The sequence below is a fragment of the Micropterus salmoides genome, unplaced genomic scaffold, assembly GCF_014851395.1.
Source record: "Micropterus salmoides isolate LMB-PRFRI ecotype aquatic unplaced genomic scaffold, ASM1485139v1 Ms_hic_scaffold_11, whole genome shotgun sequence".
Lineage (NCBI taxonomy): Eukaryota > Metazoa > Chordata > Actinopteri > Centrarchiformes > Centrarchidae > Micropterus > Micropterus salmoides.
Window position 1 is genome coordinate 16,050,315 of NW_024040152.1, and position 19,861 is coordinate 16,070,175.

At 40.4% G+C, this 19,861-nt stretch overlaps 1 protein-coding gene across 1 annotated transcript; it reads right to left on the bottom strand.

Moving 5' to 3' along the window:
• Positions 1–1,082: 1,082 nt before the first annotated feature.
• Positions 1,083–19,839, bottom strand: rprd2b (regulation of nuclear pre-mRNA domain containing 2b). The gene is made up of 10 exons (XM_038711348.1): positions 19,541–19,839; positions 9,624–9,753; positions 9,206–9,453; positions 9,019–9,071; positions 8,757–8,883; positions 7,545–7,720; positions 6,975–7,260; positions 6,582–6,839; positions 5,770–5,934; positions 1,083–5,615 (listed from the first exon to the last, which is right to left on the bottom strand). The coding sequence occupies exons 1-10, from the start codon at positions 19,734–19,736 to the stop codon at positions 3,607–3,609; spliced, it is 3,648 nt and encodes a 1,215-aa protein (XP_038567276.1). The 5' UTR covers positions 19,737–19,839; the 3' UTR covers positions 1,083–3,606.
• Between the last annotated feature and the right edge of the window lie 22 nt (positions 19,840–19,861).

A 19,861-nucleotide genomic window follows, 5' to 3' on the forward strand; every position in this document is an offset into this window, starting at 1 on the left:
CAAATCTGGACCCCATCACAGATGACCCCTGTGCGAATTTCAAAATATGGGACCACCTTCAGTATATGCTCCCTCACTTCACTGTGTTCGTGGTGAAATGTAGTGCAAAGCACACGTGTGTAGAAGCTTCGTTTTAAAACAACTTCCATGTTTACAAACAAGATCTCTTGTTGGCCTTCATCTGATAACTGCCCAACCAGGAGAGCATGTAGTTTTGCCTAATGGTGCAGATGCAGCACACATTTATAACATCAAGGACAAAACAGTTGGGCTGTACAATTAACTACATATTTTCACTGTTAACTGTAGAATAATAGCTGTGAGGTCACAGTGAAACATTTTCCTTTGAATATCCAGTGCAGCTGACAAAATGTTGCAAAATGAGTGCATTAACTGAATTCATCCATACATTATACAAATTACAATAGTTATTTACTAATAGCTGTACAGCCATTGCTTAGTGTTATTCTGTTAATGTTGTGACTGAGGTTGTGGCTGGTTCACTGGAATTGAGGCATCAAAGTTTCTATTTTACAATGTATTCAGTGAATTCTGCAAATGTGGCCCATATGTGCAAAGCTGACACCAGTAGTGTTACAAAGTTATTCCAACTGCATTTCTAAAATGTGGCTTTTCAAACAACAGTGTGCATTGTAGTATGCAAATGTTTAGCAACAACCCCCCAAAAAAAGAAAAGAAAAAGAAAGTAACAATTAGTCCTTAAGGAGGTATTGAGAGAAAAGTTTGAGTTTGGGTTTTTGTAAGAGGTGAAAGGTAGTAGAAAGCAGCAAATCACCTCCCTTGTTAAATTGAGACAGAACACCAACTGCTTACAGTTAACGGTGCAACCACAAACAAAATGACAGATTGACTAAATATGTGAAGGAAATGGATGCAAGTCACTCCATGAAAGCACTAAAAGTGTAGTTGTCCTTGTGTTCTGCAATATGCTTTGTGTAAAAAAAATAAAATAAATTTAAAATAAAATGAAGATGTATTCACCCCTTTAAGTATGAATATTGACTGTGACAATAAGAGCATGTGTGCATGTTCATCACACCAGAAAGGATTGGACACTCAAAGACCAGAGATATAGCATCATTGATGATAACAGCAATAAGAGCAGTTAAACTTATCAAATGTACACAGACCATCAGCTTTGTCACAAGTTCAGTCAATTTCAAACTCAATTTGTCAGAGAAGGTCAACAGAAAACGGAGAGAAATTATTTACAGGGACAAATTTTTTAAACAAAAAGTTGAACTTGGTATGTGGTTGGGAAGCAGTAAGATATTTATAACAATTAATCTAGCTTTGTATCTGTGCAATGTGAACACACCAGACTGATTTGGGTTGATATTTAGCTGTTTCAGATATAGACACAGTTTACAGAGGGTGGTAACAGACTTGTTTAACATTCAGCAGAACATCAGAAATCTGAGTATGGGCTAACACTGCAGTAAGGAATAGGCTCTGTTACATTTTTACAATGTATCTATTCACCAACTTTATACGTAACGTTTGCAGCACACACACTCCATGATCAGAAAAACATGGGAGGCTTTGAGCAGCAACACCCAACTTGCACCTCTCACTGCGTGGGATAAACTACATCAGTGCAGAACAGAGGGAAGCATTACAGCAATGACTCCTGCACAACAGGGAGGATTACTATTGTGAAGACTTTTTTTTTTACCCTTAGAAGTGTTTAGAGGTGCACAAGTGTTTCTGGATATGTGAGCACAAGGAGCTTGAGGGCAAAAGCATGAAATTAGCAAAGAAAAAAAAACAGAAGGGGCCACAATAACTGGAGTATTTAAATAAACCATTTTCAAAACAATCCTAATTAGCTCAAATGTTTTCACCCCCCTGATACCATCTGTGAGTGCCGTTGCAACTGGAAAATTGGCAATTCTATAGAGCAAAAAAAACAGCACAAAAAATGTTAATGCATTATGAAAATGGCACCAGCTGTGTAAATATATGGAAAAAATTCTGAAAAAAAAGGTAGGAAGAAAAAAAAAAAAAAAAAATCAGCTGAACAGCGCAAATTAATTACAACAGCGCAATTCAAGTGATAGTCACCAAATACCCCCCCCCCCCGGTTGAATTGAAACTCTGGATTTTATTCAAGTCAGTACATGTTGAAGCCTAGCAAGAGTGTGGTTCAGGCTGAAATACCCACCCACCCGCCTTCCACTATGGAGTTTTCTTCATGACTCGGTCTAACTTGAAGCGCGCACAGGCAGACATTTTTGTTGGAAATAAAAAATTAAAAAAATAAAATAAAATAAAATTCTTCACCCTCCTCTTCTGCATGGCGGTTTCAAAAAGGAAGACATAAAGCTGCGACAGATAATGCAGAGAAATTCTTCTGGAGCTAAAGCTTATCTCAGGCCTCAATCACAGTAAAGACAGGGCACATGAGTGACGATCATGGTCTTCATTAACAGAAACAAGAGCTTGAAGAGAAAAGGCTGTATCATCTCAGTTTTTATATTTACAAGCTTAAGAGATATACAGTGAGAGAGTGGAAGGGTGGAAAAGGTTGAGCAAGAGGAATATTATTTACAGCAGGTACTCCTGAAATAGGAACATGTGTGAACCTCAGCTGCAACACAAATCTCATCATTTCAAATGAGGAATACCATTTTAGGACACACAGCACACACTCATACAAGAGGAGATTACTTTGGAACATACTTTCATCACTTCAGACATTTTTAATAGACTAATTTGACTTTTTGGGAAATGTCATTATTGGCTTTCCTGCTGTGAATTAGATCACATATGTGCCTGTTAAATATAAAGCTGGAGACTGTTAGCTTACCTTAGCATAAAGACTGGAAACGGGCAGGCAGCTAGCACAATATCTCCTGCAAAACCCCAACATGTCATTTCTACACAAGTATCACATACAAATGAGATACGTGTTAACTAGTGAGATTTAGAAAAGATCCATGTAGCTGTTCCCTAGTTCCCAGTCTTTATGCTAAGCAAAGCTAAGCAGCTGCTGGCTATAGATTCGTATGTAGCTGAAAGATATCAGCGGTATTGAGATTCTCACGTAACTGTAAGAAAGCAAATAAGTTAATTTCCCAAACTGTTGAAACTATTGCTTTTAGGTTCTCTCCTCTGTATCCCATGACACCCATTTCTGTCTCTTTCACTCTCATGCGCTCTCTCAGAAATAAACTAACCCTCAATCACACTGGTAGGCAAACTCTAAATAAAGAATAGTTTCATTTCTGCTTGAACTATCTTGTCTTTGATTCCTAAGGGTTTGTCACTCTTGCACCAGACCTAATAAAACTTTTATCTATGGTGTACGAAGAGATGGAAAAAGTGATAGACTGAGGGTTGTTACACAACACTCTGCACTATGTAACTGATAACCTCACACTGTACAATGTAATATGACTGGCTGGCTACCTAGCTGAAGCATGAAGATTTAATCAGCTATTTACACACAACCTAAGGTAGTTTTAATTCCACCTAATTAACAGAGTAAAGACATCTGGGCTCATACCAGCAGGGCTAACACACACTCTGCACGTCAGTGCAGGGCGTTTTCACTTCTCGTTCAGCATGTCATAGATGACCACTTCAGTAGCGTGGGGGTAGGAAGGGTCTCTTCTGCGCATGGAAGGGACCACCTGTGAATGGAGGGCCAGGCCGCTTGCCCCCACGAAACCCCCCTATGTGGTGATCTTGGTTAACCTGCTGAGAGGGGTTTCGGCCTCGCAGCAGAGGTCTCTGTGGGATGGGAACCGAGAGGATTGGGGGTCGAGGACTAGGTAAATTGAGGAGGGGAACAGGGTTAGAAGTTTGGTTGCGGGGCTGAGCTGGAGGACTAGCGGGGGGCTTGTGGAGAGGCGGGGCAGTGGACTGAGTTTGGAGGCGAACGGGGACATTGTCGACTGCAGGGGAATTAGGCGTGGAGGGAGAGGGTGTGGAGGATGTGGGAGAGGGAGAGGGGGATGGAAGAGGTAGATTCAGAGGCTCCTTCACTCTGCCCAGTAAGGGCAGAGGAACACCAGGGGTACCTGGGCGGTGGAGAGGGGCAGCATGGCGGGGAACAAAAGGCTCTTTAACTGTGCCAGGACGGGGCAGTTTAGGGGGCTCGCCTAGCAACGATGACATGAGGGGCGGAGGGCCTACTTTGCTTCCTCTGGGGCCCATGCCACCTCGCTCTGAACCTTCAGGTCTGACTGGGGGAGGAAGAGAAAGGGGACTGCCAACGGGGACCAAAACTCCCCCCACCATGACTGCAGAGGGCACAGTGGAGTGCGTAGGTGGAGGGGAAGGACGCTGCTGTATGGGAGGAGGAGGGGGTCGAGGGATGGGTGGAGGAGCGCTGAAGTAAGGGGCTGTAGGAGGAGGATGCTGGTGGAGGAGTGATGGAAGAGGGGTCTGCATGTTCTCCGGGTGGTAGGGAATTTGGAACTGAGCTTGGGGAGGAGGATGTGAGTGAGGATGGGACGGAGGAAGGTGGAGATGTGAGAGGAGGAGATGTGGGGGAGGAGGAGGCATAGAGGGTGTCATGTCCTCAGTGCCTCCCTGGCCAATGTTATGAGGAGGGGGGACAGCATGGGGTGAGGGAGGCTGAGCTTCCATGTATTCCTCTTCTTCATACCACATTGCTCCACCTGGCCGACCACCAGGGCCTCCGCCTTGCCGAGAGCCGCGGCCAATCACGCGGATGCTCTCTACCGTCTTGATGCGCTCTCCGGCGAGGGGCCGGTTAGAGTAGCCTAGAGTTTGGATGGGTGCCCCTTCGGTGCAGGGTGACACTAGTGTCTCAATACGATGGTACTGGCCCTCCTTCCCACCCACACTGGGAGACCCCTTGTCCTCTCTTTTCCCACTCAGACCTCCATCATCTGAGCCAGTGCTTGCCTTACGAGAGCCTGCAGAGTGTCTCCTTTCTCCACTCGCTCTGTTGTTTCCCATCATCCTTAACTGGCTGTGTTGTCCATCTTTCTTACCCTTCTCGTGACTGGGGGAGGAGGAGACCCGCTTCCTCGCATTCATCACGTCATCGTGTTTTGTGCTACTCTTTTTCCCAGCTCCATACCGTGAAGAGGAGGAGGAGGAGGAGGAGCCCAGAAAGTCTCCATTGCTATTGCTTCCCGATGGGGTGATCACAGCATCCCAGGGGTCGCTGCGGTAGGCTGTGGGTGAGAGGTTATGACCTCCGCATGACCCTAGAGATTCTGGCACACTACTAGGTGTGTCCATAATCTCATCCTGGGTGGGGGTGCCAGCAGCCTCGTCTCTCACTGGGGTCCCATCCACTCCATCGGGGCTGACATCACCTAGAGCGAGACTAAAACCTGGATTACCCTGCAAGAAACTGTTGATTTTAGATTCTAGGCTGGGGGGAGAGACAGAGGCAGCTGGGAGACAAGGAGGGGGTGGAGGAGGGGGAGGGGACTGCTGTCTCTCTTTCTCCCAGTCTCTGGTTCTCCCAGGTGTGTCTTGTTTGAGGCTGTTCCCCACTGTGGATTTTATTTTTGGGGTGGTTGGGGTTTTAACTGTTGATGATTCTGGGGAGGTTCGGCTGGGAAGAGCAGAAGAGGTGTTTGTCACACTTTGCAGGAGAGAGGATAAACCTGCACCAAGACAGAAACAGGGTGGTTGGTTTGGGGGTGGGTCAGAGAAAGAAAAGAGATGACATTGGAAAAAATTAAATGATTAGTAATATCTACTAAATTTAAAAAATCACGAAATATTTAAGTGTATTGTATGGGCGTCTAGGCTGGGTACCTGCTGTGTTTGTTTTAGACAGAGCATTGAGTATGCCTTCAGGTGTGATGTCAACACGTGACAGGATGCTGGCCAGGGCAGGGCTCGAAGGGGTCGCTTTGGAGGCTGCCGATTGGCCAGAGGGAGTGGTGGGTGTCCCTGGAGACGGCCGAGCAGGGCTAGGTGCTGAGAAAATTGACATGTTTGAGAGTGAGATGGGTTTAAATGTTCTTTATACATAATCTATGTCTCCCAACTCTCTATTCCTATAATCATCTGATCCAAAATGTCTCAAATTATTACCCCAAGTCAGAAACCAATTTTTGTTTTTGTCCAATAAAACTTCAAACATTGTAAGCACATTAATTTAATAATCACTTTATGGCATAAAATGTATTAATTTCATTCAAATGTATTTTTTCAGTCTCATATTCAACATTTTAGAGTCAATATCACAAGGTCTGATCAATACACAATTTAAATAACTCAAAACTATGTTGCAGAGGTTATAATTATCTTCTAAAATAAAATAAAAATTACATTTTTTAAAGCCATTTCGAGCTAAAATACAGTCAAATAATAAATATCTCATATCCCCTAAAAATGTGTCATGCCAGTAGTCAGCTACATTTTCAAATATCAAGGCCAAAATCACAAGGCCCTTGATGCTGTGGGAGAAAACTTTCAGGTTCAAGTTTCACGTAACACATCTGTAGTAGCTTAACTGAAAATACCATCGCTGACAATTCATTAATTTATCAGAACATGTGTTACATTCTGTCTCACAAGGTCTTCTCCCAGACACTCATCTCCCTCCCAACCCCTGAACACACCTGTATTCTTCATGGCAGATGTGAGTGAGCTGAGAATGGAACTGATCTTCCCCAGGTCCACCTTCTCCAGATTGACTCCCAGAGGGGTTGTTGGAGCACTCTGAGCGGTAGCAGAGGTGGGGGTCGCTGGGGTGGCCGTGGCAGCAGCAGCACTTATGGTCTTAGAAGCTTTTGTAGGTATAGTGGGAAGCTTTGATGCTGTGTCTGACTTTGTAGTCTTGGCAACAGCAGCAGGCGCCTTGTCTTTCTTGTCATCTGCTAATAAAAATAAATCAAAAAAGACGATACATTTTCAAGTCTGATTCACACAACAATTCCACTGGGCAGCCTAATATGGATGTATATGGAGAGGACAATTATCACATCACTACACAACACTCTATAGCCACTAACCCCCTGCTGTGGCGACGTCAGCCTCTTCATCAGACATATCCATGTCCTCCGTGTCTCTGTTGTCGCTGGGTATTTCTCCCTCATCCATGGCCTTGCCATCCAGCTCTGGATCCACCTGGGCTCTGCTAGCCCCCAGTCCCAGGAAGGGTGATTCAGAGCCAGTGGGAGAGGGGGCATCTTCAGAGGGTGAGGGGATGGGGGAGTCCTCAGGTCCAGGTAGAGTCGACTTGAGGGAATCCAATTTCCTTTTAAGACTGGCCACGCGGTTGGCAAAGGCGTTGTACGCCTGAGCAGATTGACAGAAAGAGAGTAGAGGAAACAGAATTAAACAGGTGATATGAGGGAGTTAAGGAGAATGTTATCGATATCTGTAAAGTAAATGTCTGGTTCACCATTTTGTTAATGAATTTTCTATTAAATAGAAAAACTGTGCCACTTAAATTAACCAGACAAACTAATTGTCTGCCAAACTATATTCCATCTCTCACCACAAGAGCAAAAATAAACAATCTTTTAGGTTTCACCATAGCACCCTCTAAGCATGATGATGTCATTAGACTAAACACTCACATTGGCTACAATCTTAACCTCCTTGTACTGCATTTCATAGAAAATGTCTGCATTTCCCAAAGCTTCCAGCAGAGGAGGCCCTGTTTTCAGCTCTTTGTCCAGGAAGCCAACAAACTCCTGCAGCTTCAGACTGCCATCCTCAACGTCCTTAGCAAACTTGTTCCCTCCCGCCTTGTCTGGAATTGGAGACAATTCACAAACAAGCAAAAAAGTTAGATTCAAGGTTTATAAAAGTTACATTTATAAAAACCTTTGTTAAGACTTCTGAAACTGAATTTGGAATGTAAGATGTTAATTAATTTCAATAAAGCAGCAACATCGTTTTCTCCCAAAACAGTATCGGGTCACCTAACATAAACACAAAGCATTCACCAAAGACAATCCTCAGTGACAGAAAACTCAATGTTCCCTCTGTTTTAAAATCTAAAGCAGAACACATGTATTGAACCAACAGCAACAGTTAAAGGGTCAGTGCTGGGGCTCATCACATCAGAAAATTAAAAACCCAGCAGCAGCAGCATCTTTCCAGAAACAATATCCTGCTTACTGAGGATAATCATTATTTTGTTGGAAATACTTTTTACTGAGGACATATTTGCAGAAATACTCCTATTACATCTCCACTATCAGTGTGAAAGTGTGTTTTGACTAGAGCCTAGCCGAAAAATTGGCGTGCTGATGTTATCGAGCGATATGAGCCAACTGTAGATAAATTGATGTCTGTGTTAATAACAATGAATAAATGACAATTAAAAAAAGAAACTGAGAGGGAGGACGGAGCCTTCACTCCTCTTATGGGTGTTTGAGTGTCGTTTCATAGTTTGTCCACCAGATGGCACTCTGCAACTGTTGTCAACAAACTGTAATACCACGGCAATCAGCTGACATAATCAGCTATACTATTTATAACAATAAAAAAGTTTTTTAAACTGCATTATGTCATCTTACCCTGGTGAGGTTTTATAACTACACATTACAAATGTTACCGATAATCTTGTTTATGTTATTTGTTTTCTGAAAAGAAAACCGCTGTATTGGATTATCAGGTTATATCAAAATTGGTCTTAAAATCCCCATATCAGAGGGGATATCTGTGTCGTCTTCATGCCATGTCATGAAGAGGACACAGATATCAAATGTGTTTTTGGCTTCAGACAGTACACAGGACAATATGTGTGTGATGTGGCATAAATAAGCTCGGTGACATCTGACCTTTAAGTCTCTTGAGAGCCTCCGTGCTGCATACATCCACCCTGAGAGCTGCCAGCTGCTTCTCCCTGAACTCCTCTTCTGCAACTGCTCGCTTATACCTCGACAACTGTTCAATGAGGGAATGGGGCTGGAAAAGAAGGAAATGAATAAAGCAAATGAATAAAGTTGACAGCAATTACAATGCTTTAGACCCATTCTATTGCAAATAGAATAAGACAACGTGACGAGAACAAACAGTAAAACAACAATAAACAAGACTTACTGTGAACTCTGCTACAATCTTGGACTTGAGGGCAGCTTTGGTGTTTGTTGGGGCTGGTGAGTAAAAGAAGCATGAACTTAATAACATACAAATGTACATATAACATATAAATGTTAGCAAGTTATTTAACTTTTAGATTTGATTAACATGACTACTTCAGGGTGTGAGTGAAAAGTATCGAACTGACCATTTGCCAGTGGAGTATCCTTTTCTTTCTCCTTTTCTCTCTCCTTCTCCTTTTCTCTCTCCTTCTCCTTTTCTCTCTCCTTCTCCTTTTCCTTTTCTCTCTCCTTCTCTTTTTCCTTCTGCTTCTCTCGCTCCTTCTCCTTTCTGTTCAAGTTGGCTTTGAACTGGGCAATGACCTCCTCAGGATACACGCTCCTCTCCTCCCATATCACAAAAATCCTTTCCACCGACTTGCGGACCTTCGCGTCTCTGACAATACCAAAAAATGACAACACAAAATTACACATCTCAATACTGACAGAAAGGGAGGACAGGCATAAAATGTAGACCAGACATTTAACAGTAAACAGCCATGTACATTAAACAAAAACATATTTAGTGTTGGTCCAACACTACAGCTGAATAAAAACTGTAATCACTTGATGAGCTGTGCGGCATTAGGAAGGACTTCTGCGAAGGATGAACGAAAGACAATGGCATTCTTCCTTTTGCAGTTCTGTATCACATCATTGGCAAGGTAGAAGAGATTCAAGCGGTGATTGTTGTCAGCTGAAACAAAGCAGATGAAGGTTAAGATTAAGGGTTTAAATTCTTCCTATTGGGTACACAGATGCTTACAGACTAAATTCCTCCTACAAAAAAAAAGTAAAAATGTCCAGCCTGTGTTGGCATTGTGCGGCTGATGCCGATATTTGGGAATAAAATATTCCAATTTTATTGTATACATGTTGACTTCCAACTTTACTAAATTTTTTTGCAAGACTTGAAAGAATTGATATCCATATGGTGATTGTTTTATAGCTGAACAACCACCACCGATAAATTGATTGGTACAATGTTATTTTATCACAGATGTATTAGTATTAGAGTACATGTCAGACATGTATGATGATGAGTACATATCTTGGTAACATTAATTTAGAAATCAAATCTTGTGGATCGTGATGAAACGTATTGTTCTTTTAGCTTGTGTTTTGTAAAAAATAAAAATAAAAATAAAAATCTCATCTGAATTTTTATGCAAACAACTCATATCAAAATCAGTATCAGGCTATAATATTAGCATTATTTTTAATGCGGCAGACAAAATTTGTGCACCATCATATACACTAATATCTCAGCCCCTCAATGTCAGTTGGACTTCATCCCAAAACCTTTTAGGCCTTCTGATCTATCCATCAATCAATTACTGTCAGTGAATAGAAACAGCGTTGCAAGCAAGGCTATTTTGATAACCTGAATTTGTGTTTTATTCCAATCGCCCCTGTTGTTAATGATTTCATTTTTATCAATCACTTTTGCTGGAGTCGGGGGGTTTGAACTTTTTTTGCTTGTAAAGGCGGTGTGTGACAGAAAGACTAGCGGAAATAAAGTGTAAAACGAATCGCTCGACAAAAAGCCTCTCTTTCTCCTTGCCCATCATCTGCTCATGAATTCCCCTTCTTACACCTGAAATCAACTTAATAAAACTGTAGACGCTAACCACTTTGGCCTCCATGTTTAAATCCATACCAGGGCTCGGGTGATAATCGATTACGTAAATATGTTGACTCGCATTACATGCGTCGAAGCGTCGCTGCATCCGGTGTTAGCAGGGATTCCCCTGGACAAGCTCCAGCAACAAGACTGCGCCTACGATCGTCTAAAGGTTGGGAGTATTTTAGACAGACACTCAACAACGTGCTGCTCTCTGAGCTCTGAATTGGAAATAGCTTCACTGCAGCACAACTCTTTTCCACGAATACGTGAATCAGAATCAACACGTGAAACGAAAGTAACCTGGTGGACACAGACGGCAGCACCGCAAATCGTGTTAACTTTCTGTCTCCACACAAGCACGGCACATTATCAGCACGTATTTCTTCTGCCCCACTGCTGTCATGGTAGTATAACGTTACACCAGGTGTTATCTAACATTCAGCTGTTTTTATTTTCTTTATTTTTTTATATTTTCTGTTTATTTAAAAGCCATGTATGAGCGAGAAAACAGCTGAATCTAACATTACAGACAATATGTGACCGTCTGTACAGTCTGTGAATCGTTCCAGTTTTCTTTGCAGTATGATAACTGATGCAGAAATACATTTATCATACTGCATTACTCAATTTAAAAATAAATCCATGTCAGAAACATTTAAAGTTTTAAGTAAAGTAGCCTAATGTCTGTTATTGTTATAATAACACCACAGTGACGTGGAAATTGGATTCATTTTAAGGTATGCTATTATAGTCATTCTAATGTGCTTAACCAGGATGATTGAATAAAATATTTATTGATTAGACATGTTTTTGATATTTATTTTGGATAAAATGGTATGTTAATCGATTAATAGGCAACATTTTTTCTTTAGAATACACAAAATTAGTCGTTAGATTAATCAAAAAAATAATAGATTAATCGATCTGAAAAATAATCGTTATGTACAGCCCTAATGCATACAAAAGCATGCTGCGTGTGACTTATAATTCTTTTGCGCATGCGAGTCACTTTCAGGCCATGGCCACATGAGTCTTATATGGGCCACATTTATATGTCAGTCAATGGAGGAAAATAAAAAAAAATTCAGATCTTGGCAATAAATCTGAATTAAGCATTAAGGCCTGCAGTGTCAATGTATCTTATGTCACATTTTGTTACATTTTAGCAGAGGTTAACATCTCAGTTAGTCTAAAAGATGAATACTTCACCAGCAAATCATTGCTATAGTCTATGCAAAGTGCAAATTGTACATATGTTAATTAAATCAGCTCCACAAAAAGCAAGAAGGAAAGAATGCAAAAACAGAAACTGTGCAGAAACAACAGAGCATCATATACATAAGTTACTATTAACACCGATAAAAAATTATATATATATATATATATACACACATACATACACACAGACAATATGCAAATATGCTCTTCACTGTTTACAACACATTAAGAGATCCCTTTCTAGAATAGTTTCTTCAAATATTTTTAATAAATATTAGAATCAGTATTACCCCCATTTTAAAAATTATTTAAACCCAATAAGGAGAAACAATCAGACTGACCGTACATTGATTCACAATAATGCCTCAAATAATGCGTGTTTCGTGAGCTGTATCCAGCCACTTGAGAATAATTGAACAACAGACAATAACTCAACCCAGTGTTTCCCCTACATGCATTCATGAGCGGCGGTGCGCCGCTGCTATGTTACGACCACCGCTTCTAAAATTTCACACAATCATAATTATATCAATGTGCTACTAATTTTCACTCACACAATATGCGAGTACGGTAACACTCGTCGCTTGGCTCGCTTCCTCTCCCCATTCTGTAAAAGGAATACTTTGCGATTCTTATCCAATACACTTAAATTCAGCAAATATTTCCTCATGGGTTGGTAGCTCTCCGTTTTTCGTGTGCTCTGAAAAAAAAAATCCGGTTTTCCTACACAGCCCTGGGGTCTGTAAATTGAGCAGAAACAAAGCTGCTCGGAGCGAGCAGCAGGTGGCGGTGGCGAGCTCGAAGCAGTCAGAGAGACAATGTAAACAAACAGCGGTACATTTGAACATGCTTCTTACGGGACTTTAGCTGTCAAGATGGCTGAGAAACAGCCAAAGAGGGAAAGGTCTGAGGAATTGTGAGACAAGTTATATGGCCAGGCAAGGGGAAGACCTGTGTTAACATCTGTGAGGGGTTTCAATGCTGGATAAATCTACGAGACTAGAAAGGAATGAAAACCGATGCTGAGGTCCTCTGTTTCTGCTGGACGGGTGAGTAGGCTAACGTTAGCTTTGCTGTTCCACATAAACGACAGGTTCAGTAGGCTATTACAGTCTTGTTTGTCTGTTGTCATGTTTGTGATGATCCCAGCTGATTAGCTTTGCCGCAGTGGTCAGTGTGTGTGTGTGGTGGAGGACGAATAAACGGAGCGTGTGCGTGAACGGTGTCCCGGTGAATAGAGAGAAACGGGTCAGCAATAAGGCTTGTTCAGCAGTAAATGTACAGTATAAATTACAGAGGCTGGCGAACAAAGACTGCAGCTTCTCAGGACTAAAGAGGAGCTCCCGTGTGTTGCTGCCAACTGTTCAATAAAGTGAAGGAGGTTAGCCCCAAAGTTAGCATTGACTTCGGCCGTGTATAAAAACAGTCGGGGAGACTGTGCTAACCTGAACTTTTATCAGTCACTGTGTTTTTGTAAAAACTATTTCAAATAACTCGCTAGTTTTTTACTCTGCTGTGTTTTGGATGCTGCGTTTGTGTGCTTACATGTCGTTCGTTAAATGACGTTTGTTCACTAATTGTAACTATTTAAGTTCCTCTCGATATTCCTATCGATAAATAAACTAGACTCCGTATCTTAGATTTAGGCTTAGAAAAGTATTTTGCTTCAATACATAATTATACATTAAATACTGACAGGCTTTTTGTCACACCTTCTACAGTGCTGCTAAAACATACCCTCTTATTGAGGCTAACATGCTCTCGGACAGCAGACGCTGTGGATTCTGCTATATAACTCTCTACAGAATCGCATAGTATCCCTTTAAAGGACATTTAAGTGACAGGTGCTGTTAAGAGAGCAGCGTAACTCCGAATTGGGAGGTGTGTAGCGAGTGTTTGATTTTCTGAGCGGCACAAAGTGACGGTGAACGCGAAAATATTCTGGCAGTTAATCTAGCCTACTGTGCTAGCAAACCTCTCCCCTCCGCTTCAGATTCCAGAGCAAAATTGCAGAGGCTTATACTGCAGGCTGTGTCTTAAGCTACTATGTTACTTAACATTAGGCTACTTTCTATATCTATTTTATATTCAGACATACTACGCTTCTACTATTGCTGCTACAACTCCATCCTAGGGGAAACTCTGCCCAACCTCAATACACTTTCATGCACATACAAGGCCAAACACTCTGAATCACTTAAACATACAGACAGCTATGACATCAAAATGATAGATTTCTCAAATTACAGTATCTTTACAGAAGATTTGTCATAAATCTAATTCCCTTCCACCATCCAACACAGAGTTTACAAAACACTTGAAAGAATGAAAACTAGCTAACTGCAGATAAATAAATTGGTACCGGTGTTAATAACAACCCATAAATGACAACTAAAAATGAACGGAGTAGGGGGAAGGCCGATCCTTCAATCATGTTATGAGTGTTGTTGTTGCATAGTTCATCCAACAGAGGGCCCTCTGCAACTCCCCTGTTGGCAACAGGAGTGTTTGGAGCGCCACAAATCCAGCACAAAACACAGCAATCAGCTGTACTTTTATTCTTATATATCTATCAACACATTTTCGAGTGGCCTTTTATTGTGGCCAGCCTAAGGCACACCTGTGCAATACTCATGCTGTCTGATCAGCATCTTGATATGCCACACCTGTCCGATGGATGGATTATCTCAGGGAGAGGTGCTCACTAACACAGATTTTAAGAGATTTGTGAACAATATTTGAGAGAAATAGGCCTTTTGTGTACATATAGTCTTAGATCTTTTGAGTTCAGCTCATGATGAATCGGGGCAAAAACAAAAGTGTTGCGTTTATAATTTTGTTCAGTGTATATAAAACATTTTAAGAATGACAACTGACAACAACAAGTATTATACCTGCCAAAAGTTGACATATCATTGCTATGAGTAGTTCTTACAAAGGAAGTGACATCTGTGATTGATTGGTTTAACATTAAATAACTTACGCTTATCTTACACTGAGTAATCCTTCTTACCTGACCATTACTTTACCTTTTATGCCCACCCTCAGGTTAAGTGGTACATGGTCTTTATACCACTTAAGTTGAGGGGGCATACTCATGAGGTAAGGAGAATTACTTAGCAACTATCCGTATACTATCACTTTACTTGAGGATACACATTTATTTAAAACAACATCAACACAAGATTGTTAGATTATATTAGATGTATGGTTTTCTCAACACCATAAAAAAAAGAGAAAGAATATTCAACCACTTTAATTTTTGGTCGATTTAAGTTCAATATGTATCAATGAAAGTAATTTAAAATAGGTGATTTCCTAAATATCATACTGCTTTTACCCAATACTTTCAAATACTTAATCTTAGCCTAAATCAATACATGGGGTAGGCTGTTTTCATTTCAAATACATGCATACATTAAAGACATAGTTGTGAAACCATAAAATCCAAAAGAAAACACACAGAATATTATTTCCCCATTTCAAAAGTACTGTTTTGCTCCCTTTTGATATTACACACAGCAGATTTTATTCAGATCCATCGCAATCACAAAACTACATTAAACGAATCATCTGATGCCAAGAATTGATTTCGGGTAGTAATTATATTGATAATCTTTGTATTTGTGAGTAATGTGTTAGATGTGAATGTGCGGTCAATTCTGTTTAACCTATCCTAAAACATAACACTGTGCTATAATGTACTAACGGTACTCATGAAACCATACTGTACCTTAAACGTATGCATCCTGCATTTTATCATCCTCATTGAAAGTAACATTTTTCAACTAACACTGGACCATCTTTATTATCTCGTGGAATAAACACTGCAGTGCCTTCATAAAGGATCGATTAAACAAGTTAACTTGCCAAGCACAAATATTGATACTACAGTTTTGTTTGGTGCACCTCTAGTATTCAAAACACAACATATGCTATAAATATCAAATATTCCAGAGACGCATGTTGATGTTGGCAGCGGTGCTGAAGGTATACTGTGGGTATTTAGACAATATATGATGACGCTCTCCTTAGTCACAGAAGAGCTTTTTGGTCTTCTGTGATGAAATTAACGCAAAGTAGTGGTTTTCTGCAGTGTAAGAAAAAATCCTTTTCCATCTCCAGACTTTTGGAGATGGAACCCAACATTGTCAGAGTCTACAGCCAGCAATAAATGATGATCAGTAGATTGCTTCTTGGTTAGCTGGCACTGCTCTGCATCGGAAAACAATGGCTCAGGCAGCACGCAGCAGTTCACTGTGTTGTCAGCATAAGCTTTTATCATGCACTGCTCTGCAGGCAGTGATGCAGGAGGGATAAAAAAATGCCTATATAATGATTTGCCTGAGACACTGGCAATTCAACAAGAAACCCCCTAAAATAATTTAAAGCTAAGAATGCTGCACTGCTGCAGCCTATCTGGCAGACCTGCAGCATAAAGTTCAGGGTATAGTAAGAACAGCCAAATTTTGAGACTGTGCTAGAAACTCCACATTCCCCCAGTGGTGATTCCATAATGTGGATTATTATTATTTGTACTTTCACGCTTATAAAAATTATATGTTGGGTGAGGATTGTTTTGGAAACAAACACTTTCATGTTGGAAATGGACAGTGTGAACAACAACAACTCCTTGCACCTATTTCATGTAAATTTGCCTATATTATCACATTACATTGGTCTCCATACATATAAACATCCAAATTAACATCAAGTAACAAAACTCAAGCAAGTCTTTTAAATGCTGCTCCAAAAATTAACAACAAATATTTGATTTGGTATATAAAATGGATGCCTGATCCAGCTATTCAGGTCTACTAGCGCACTGCTTACGCATGGCCCAGGATGTACCTAATTGAATAGATCGGCATCCTTGTCAGCGATACCTGATCCAACTATCTGAGTCAGTATCGTGCTGATATCTGATATCAGTATCGGAGCATCCCTATTATATAACAGCTTCTAGATATTCACTTCATGCTAAAAGGCCATCGATCCGCACACAAAACAAGCATCGTACTACCAACTGGCATTTCTTTCCAAAAACACCTGCCACAGTGATGAGTAAATATAAAAAGATTCCCTATTTAGGTTAAATCCTAGTCAACGTAGGGAATACAAACTTATTCTACACAAAAACAGAAGAAAAGAAAAAAAATAATTCCTGGAGGGATTGACAAAGTCGTCAACCAACAGACAAAATGTCCAATTTCTGGTAAAAACAAAACAATATTAAAGCTATTCCTTCATCAAGCACTAGCGACATTCATTACATTTATTCGTGCATTCACAAACATGAATGGGCAAAGCAAAATATATGTGGTGTACTCCGTTGCCTCCTGGTTCTCCCCACACTCAGCTGAGAAGCTGATGAAATCTGCAATGCTACTGAACCATTCATCACTCCAGGTTTTAGAAACAAGTCTGCTTATAACACAATAATTTCCCTTCAAATTTTTAAGCTTCTTGCTTTCTGCAACACACATTTCTGTAAACCTGTTATAAGACAGCTACATACATAATTTAGTTGTACATAAGAAGATGATAACACCACATGTTCAGAATAGCAACATCGGACATATTATTCATGAGGCCGAGTCTTAAGCTGATGATACATGGGGCAACTTTTTGAGCAATGTTACTGGGCAATCTTGCTGGTCCGACAATGTTTTGAACGGATACCAGCAGGGCGGGGCAGGTGGTGGGGCGGCAGGGGAGAGGGATTACAGTAGTAATCTTTACACATTACATTACCCAACACCATTGCTCCAAAAGCTGCATCAGCTTTAGGGGGGATAGAGACCACAATAACAGACAAAATGACCTGTGATTTCACATAACAACCAAGTGAAGACATAACCAATAAACTGGCGACAAGCTAAAGAAGTAAAAGCAGTTCAGTGGCGTTTACCACTGTGTTACCTCCATTTCAACTCCTCCAAAGAACCCTTATTTGCAAATGACATCTATGGTTATTTTCTTATTAAATTAAGCTCATTTACATGTATCATGTAAATTGTAAGAAGTAATATTTAACTTACATCTAATCCTAATAGTAAAGTTGGACATCTTATCACAAGTATTTTAAATACTACATGCAGGACTCCCAATACCTCATAAACCAGAGCTATGTGAAGGAAATTGACACTGCTGCAAGATGGGTTCTGTGTTGTAATGTCTATTTAATAAAGCAGTAATCGTAATACTGGACTGGCATAATGTTGCCATTAGGCCCACCTATCCTATCAATAGTATGCAGACAAACTGTAAATTCCAACATTAAGCTAAATAATATAGATGACTGAACAGATTATTCAGGGAATGGACAACCACCCTGAATTAGAAATGGGCTACCCAGTGACACTTTTTACTTATCTGATAATCAGGAACTACTATTAACAACTAATTGATGATCAGATCATTCCCGTTTCATTTCTTTGTAACTAATAACAATTTTGATTACCCTGTTGTAAAGTCTAACCGCTCTATGTAATATATAATATGTATGACAACACAAGATTGTGAGATTATATTAGATTTTCTCAACACCATAAAGAGAGAAAGAATATTCAACCAATATAACTTTGGTCTACTTTAATTCAAAACGTATTACTGAAAATCATTTGCTGTGCATTTTCTATGTTGAGTATTGAAAAAAAAAAGTGCTTTCCGTAAATATCCTAGTTCTTTAACCCACTACTTTCACTAAATCTTAGTCAATATCAATGCATGGTTTAGGCTAGTTTCATTTCAAGTAAGTTAACATTACATGGTACGCACTAAAAATGGGCTGAGGACACTGTTAACTTCACTGACATGGGTCACATACCCAAAACACCTGCTTTGTTTTTAAGTTTGACATAACCAACTAGGACCACCAATTAATGTGAATGTGCAAACCTGCTTGGTCAACTTAATTTTTAATAGTTGTAATAATTACATTTGTCATTTACTTGAGGAGTTTAAGTGCAAACAGTTTGATATTTTACAATTACTTTGAGGGAATAATTTACATTAAACTGTGGTTTAATTTAACTCGGCATGTCTCTCCTAGCACCTTGTTGTTTTCTTATACATAGGAAATATAATTTCGGTTAGATTGAACTTTCCCTTCATCTTCTAAAACTATATACTAAAAATTTTAGCCACTGACTCGCATCAAACAACAATCATGCATATTAAAACGACTAATGTTAACAGTCAGCTAAAGATAAACGTGCACACAAATCAAAATACAAAGCTAAAACTGACATGTAACTAAATCTAACTAAACTCCTTGTAACCACCTTTATCTGATTATCTCGCATAATCAGCCAGTCCAGACCATGAACCCGGGTAACTTAGGCCCAACTGTAAACAGTGCTAAAGCTAAAGACCGAAACGAGACGTTAGCTTAGCTAGCATGAGCGGCTGTTTTCAAGTAACCATTACAGCGCCACTCTTTGTAAAACGCGGTCGACTGAAATTTAAACATTCACTTTACAAATTATTCATGGGCGTTTTGTGGTGCACTAAATTGCTTTACACTTCACGCAAAGCTACTGCCGAGTTGTGCAAGCTGATCACGGTGAACGCAGAAATGCATTTGAAGTAGCTAAAGTAAGCTAGCTAGCGGGTTAGGCTGTGTCAAGCTACTCACATTTCTTGAGCCACTTCATCCAGTGGCGAACGATGACGCCGTGGTGCTTTTTGTTTTCAATGCACCAGGTTGAAAGTCCCTGTATTGACTCCATAGTGTTCGAAACTCCTTGAAACCGCCGGTCCAAAGACGCCTCCAGAGCGACGTTGGAGCTGCGGGGTCCGTGTCCGCTTGCAGCCCCAGAACCGGCCGCCATCTTTCCAACACTATCTGAGGATCGCTCGCTGCTGCTGCTGCTACTGCGGATGGCGCTAACGTAATGAGGACGGACAAAAACACGCCCCCATGTTTAAGTTTAACGAGGTAATAATATTTATAACT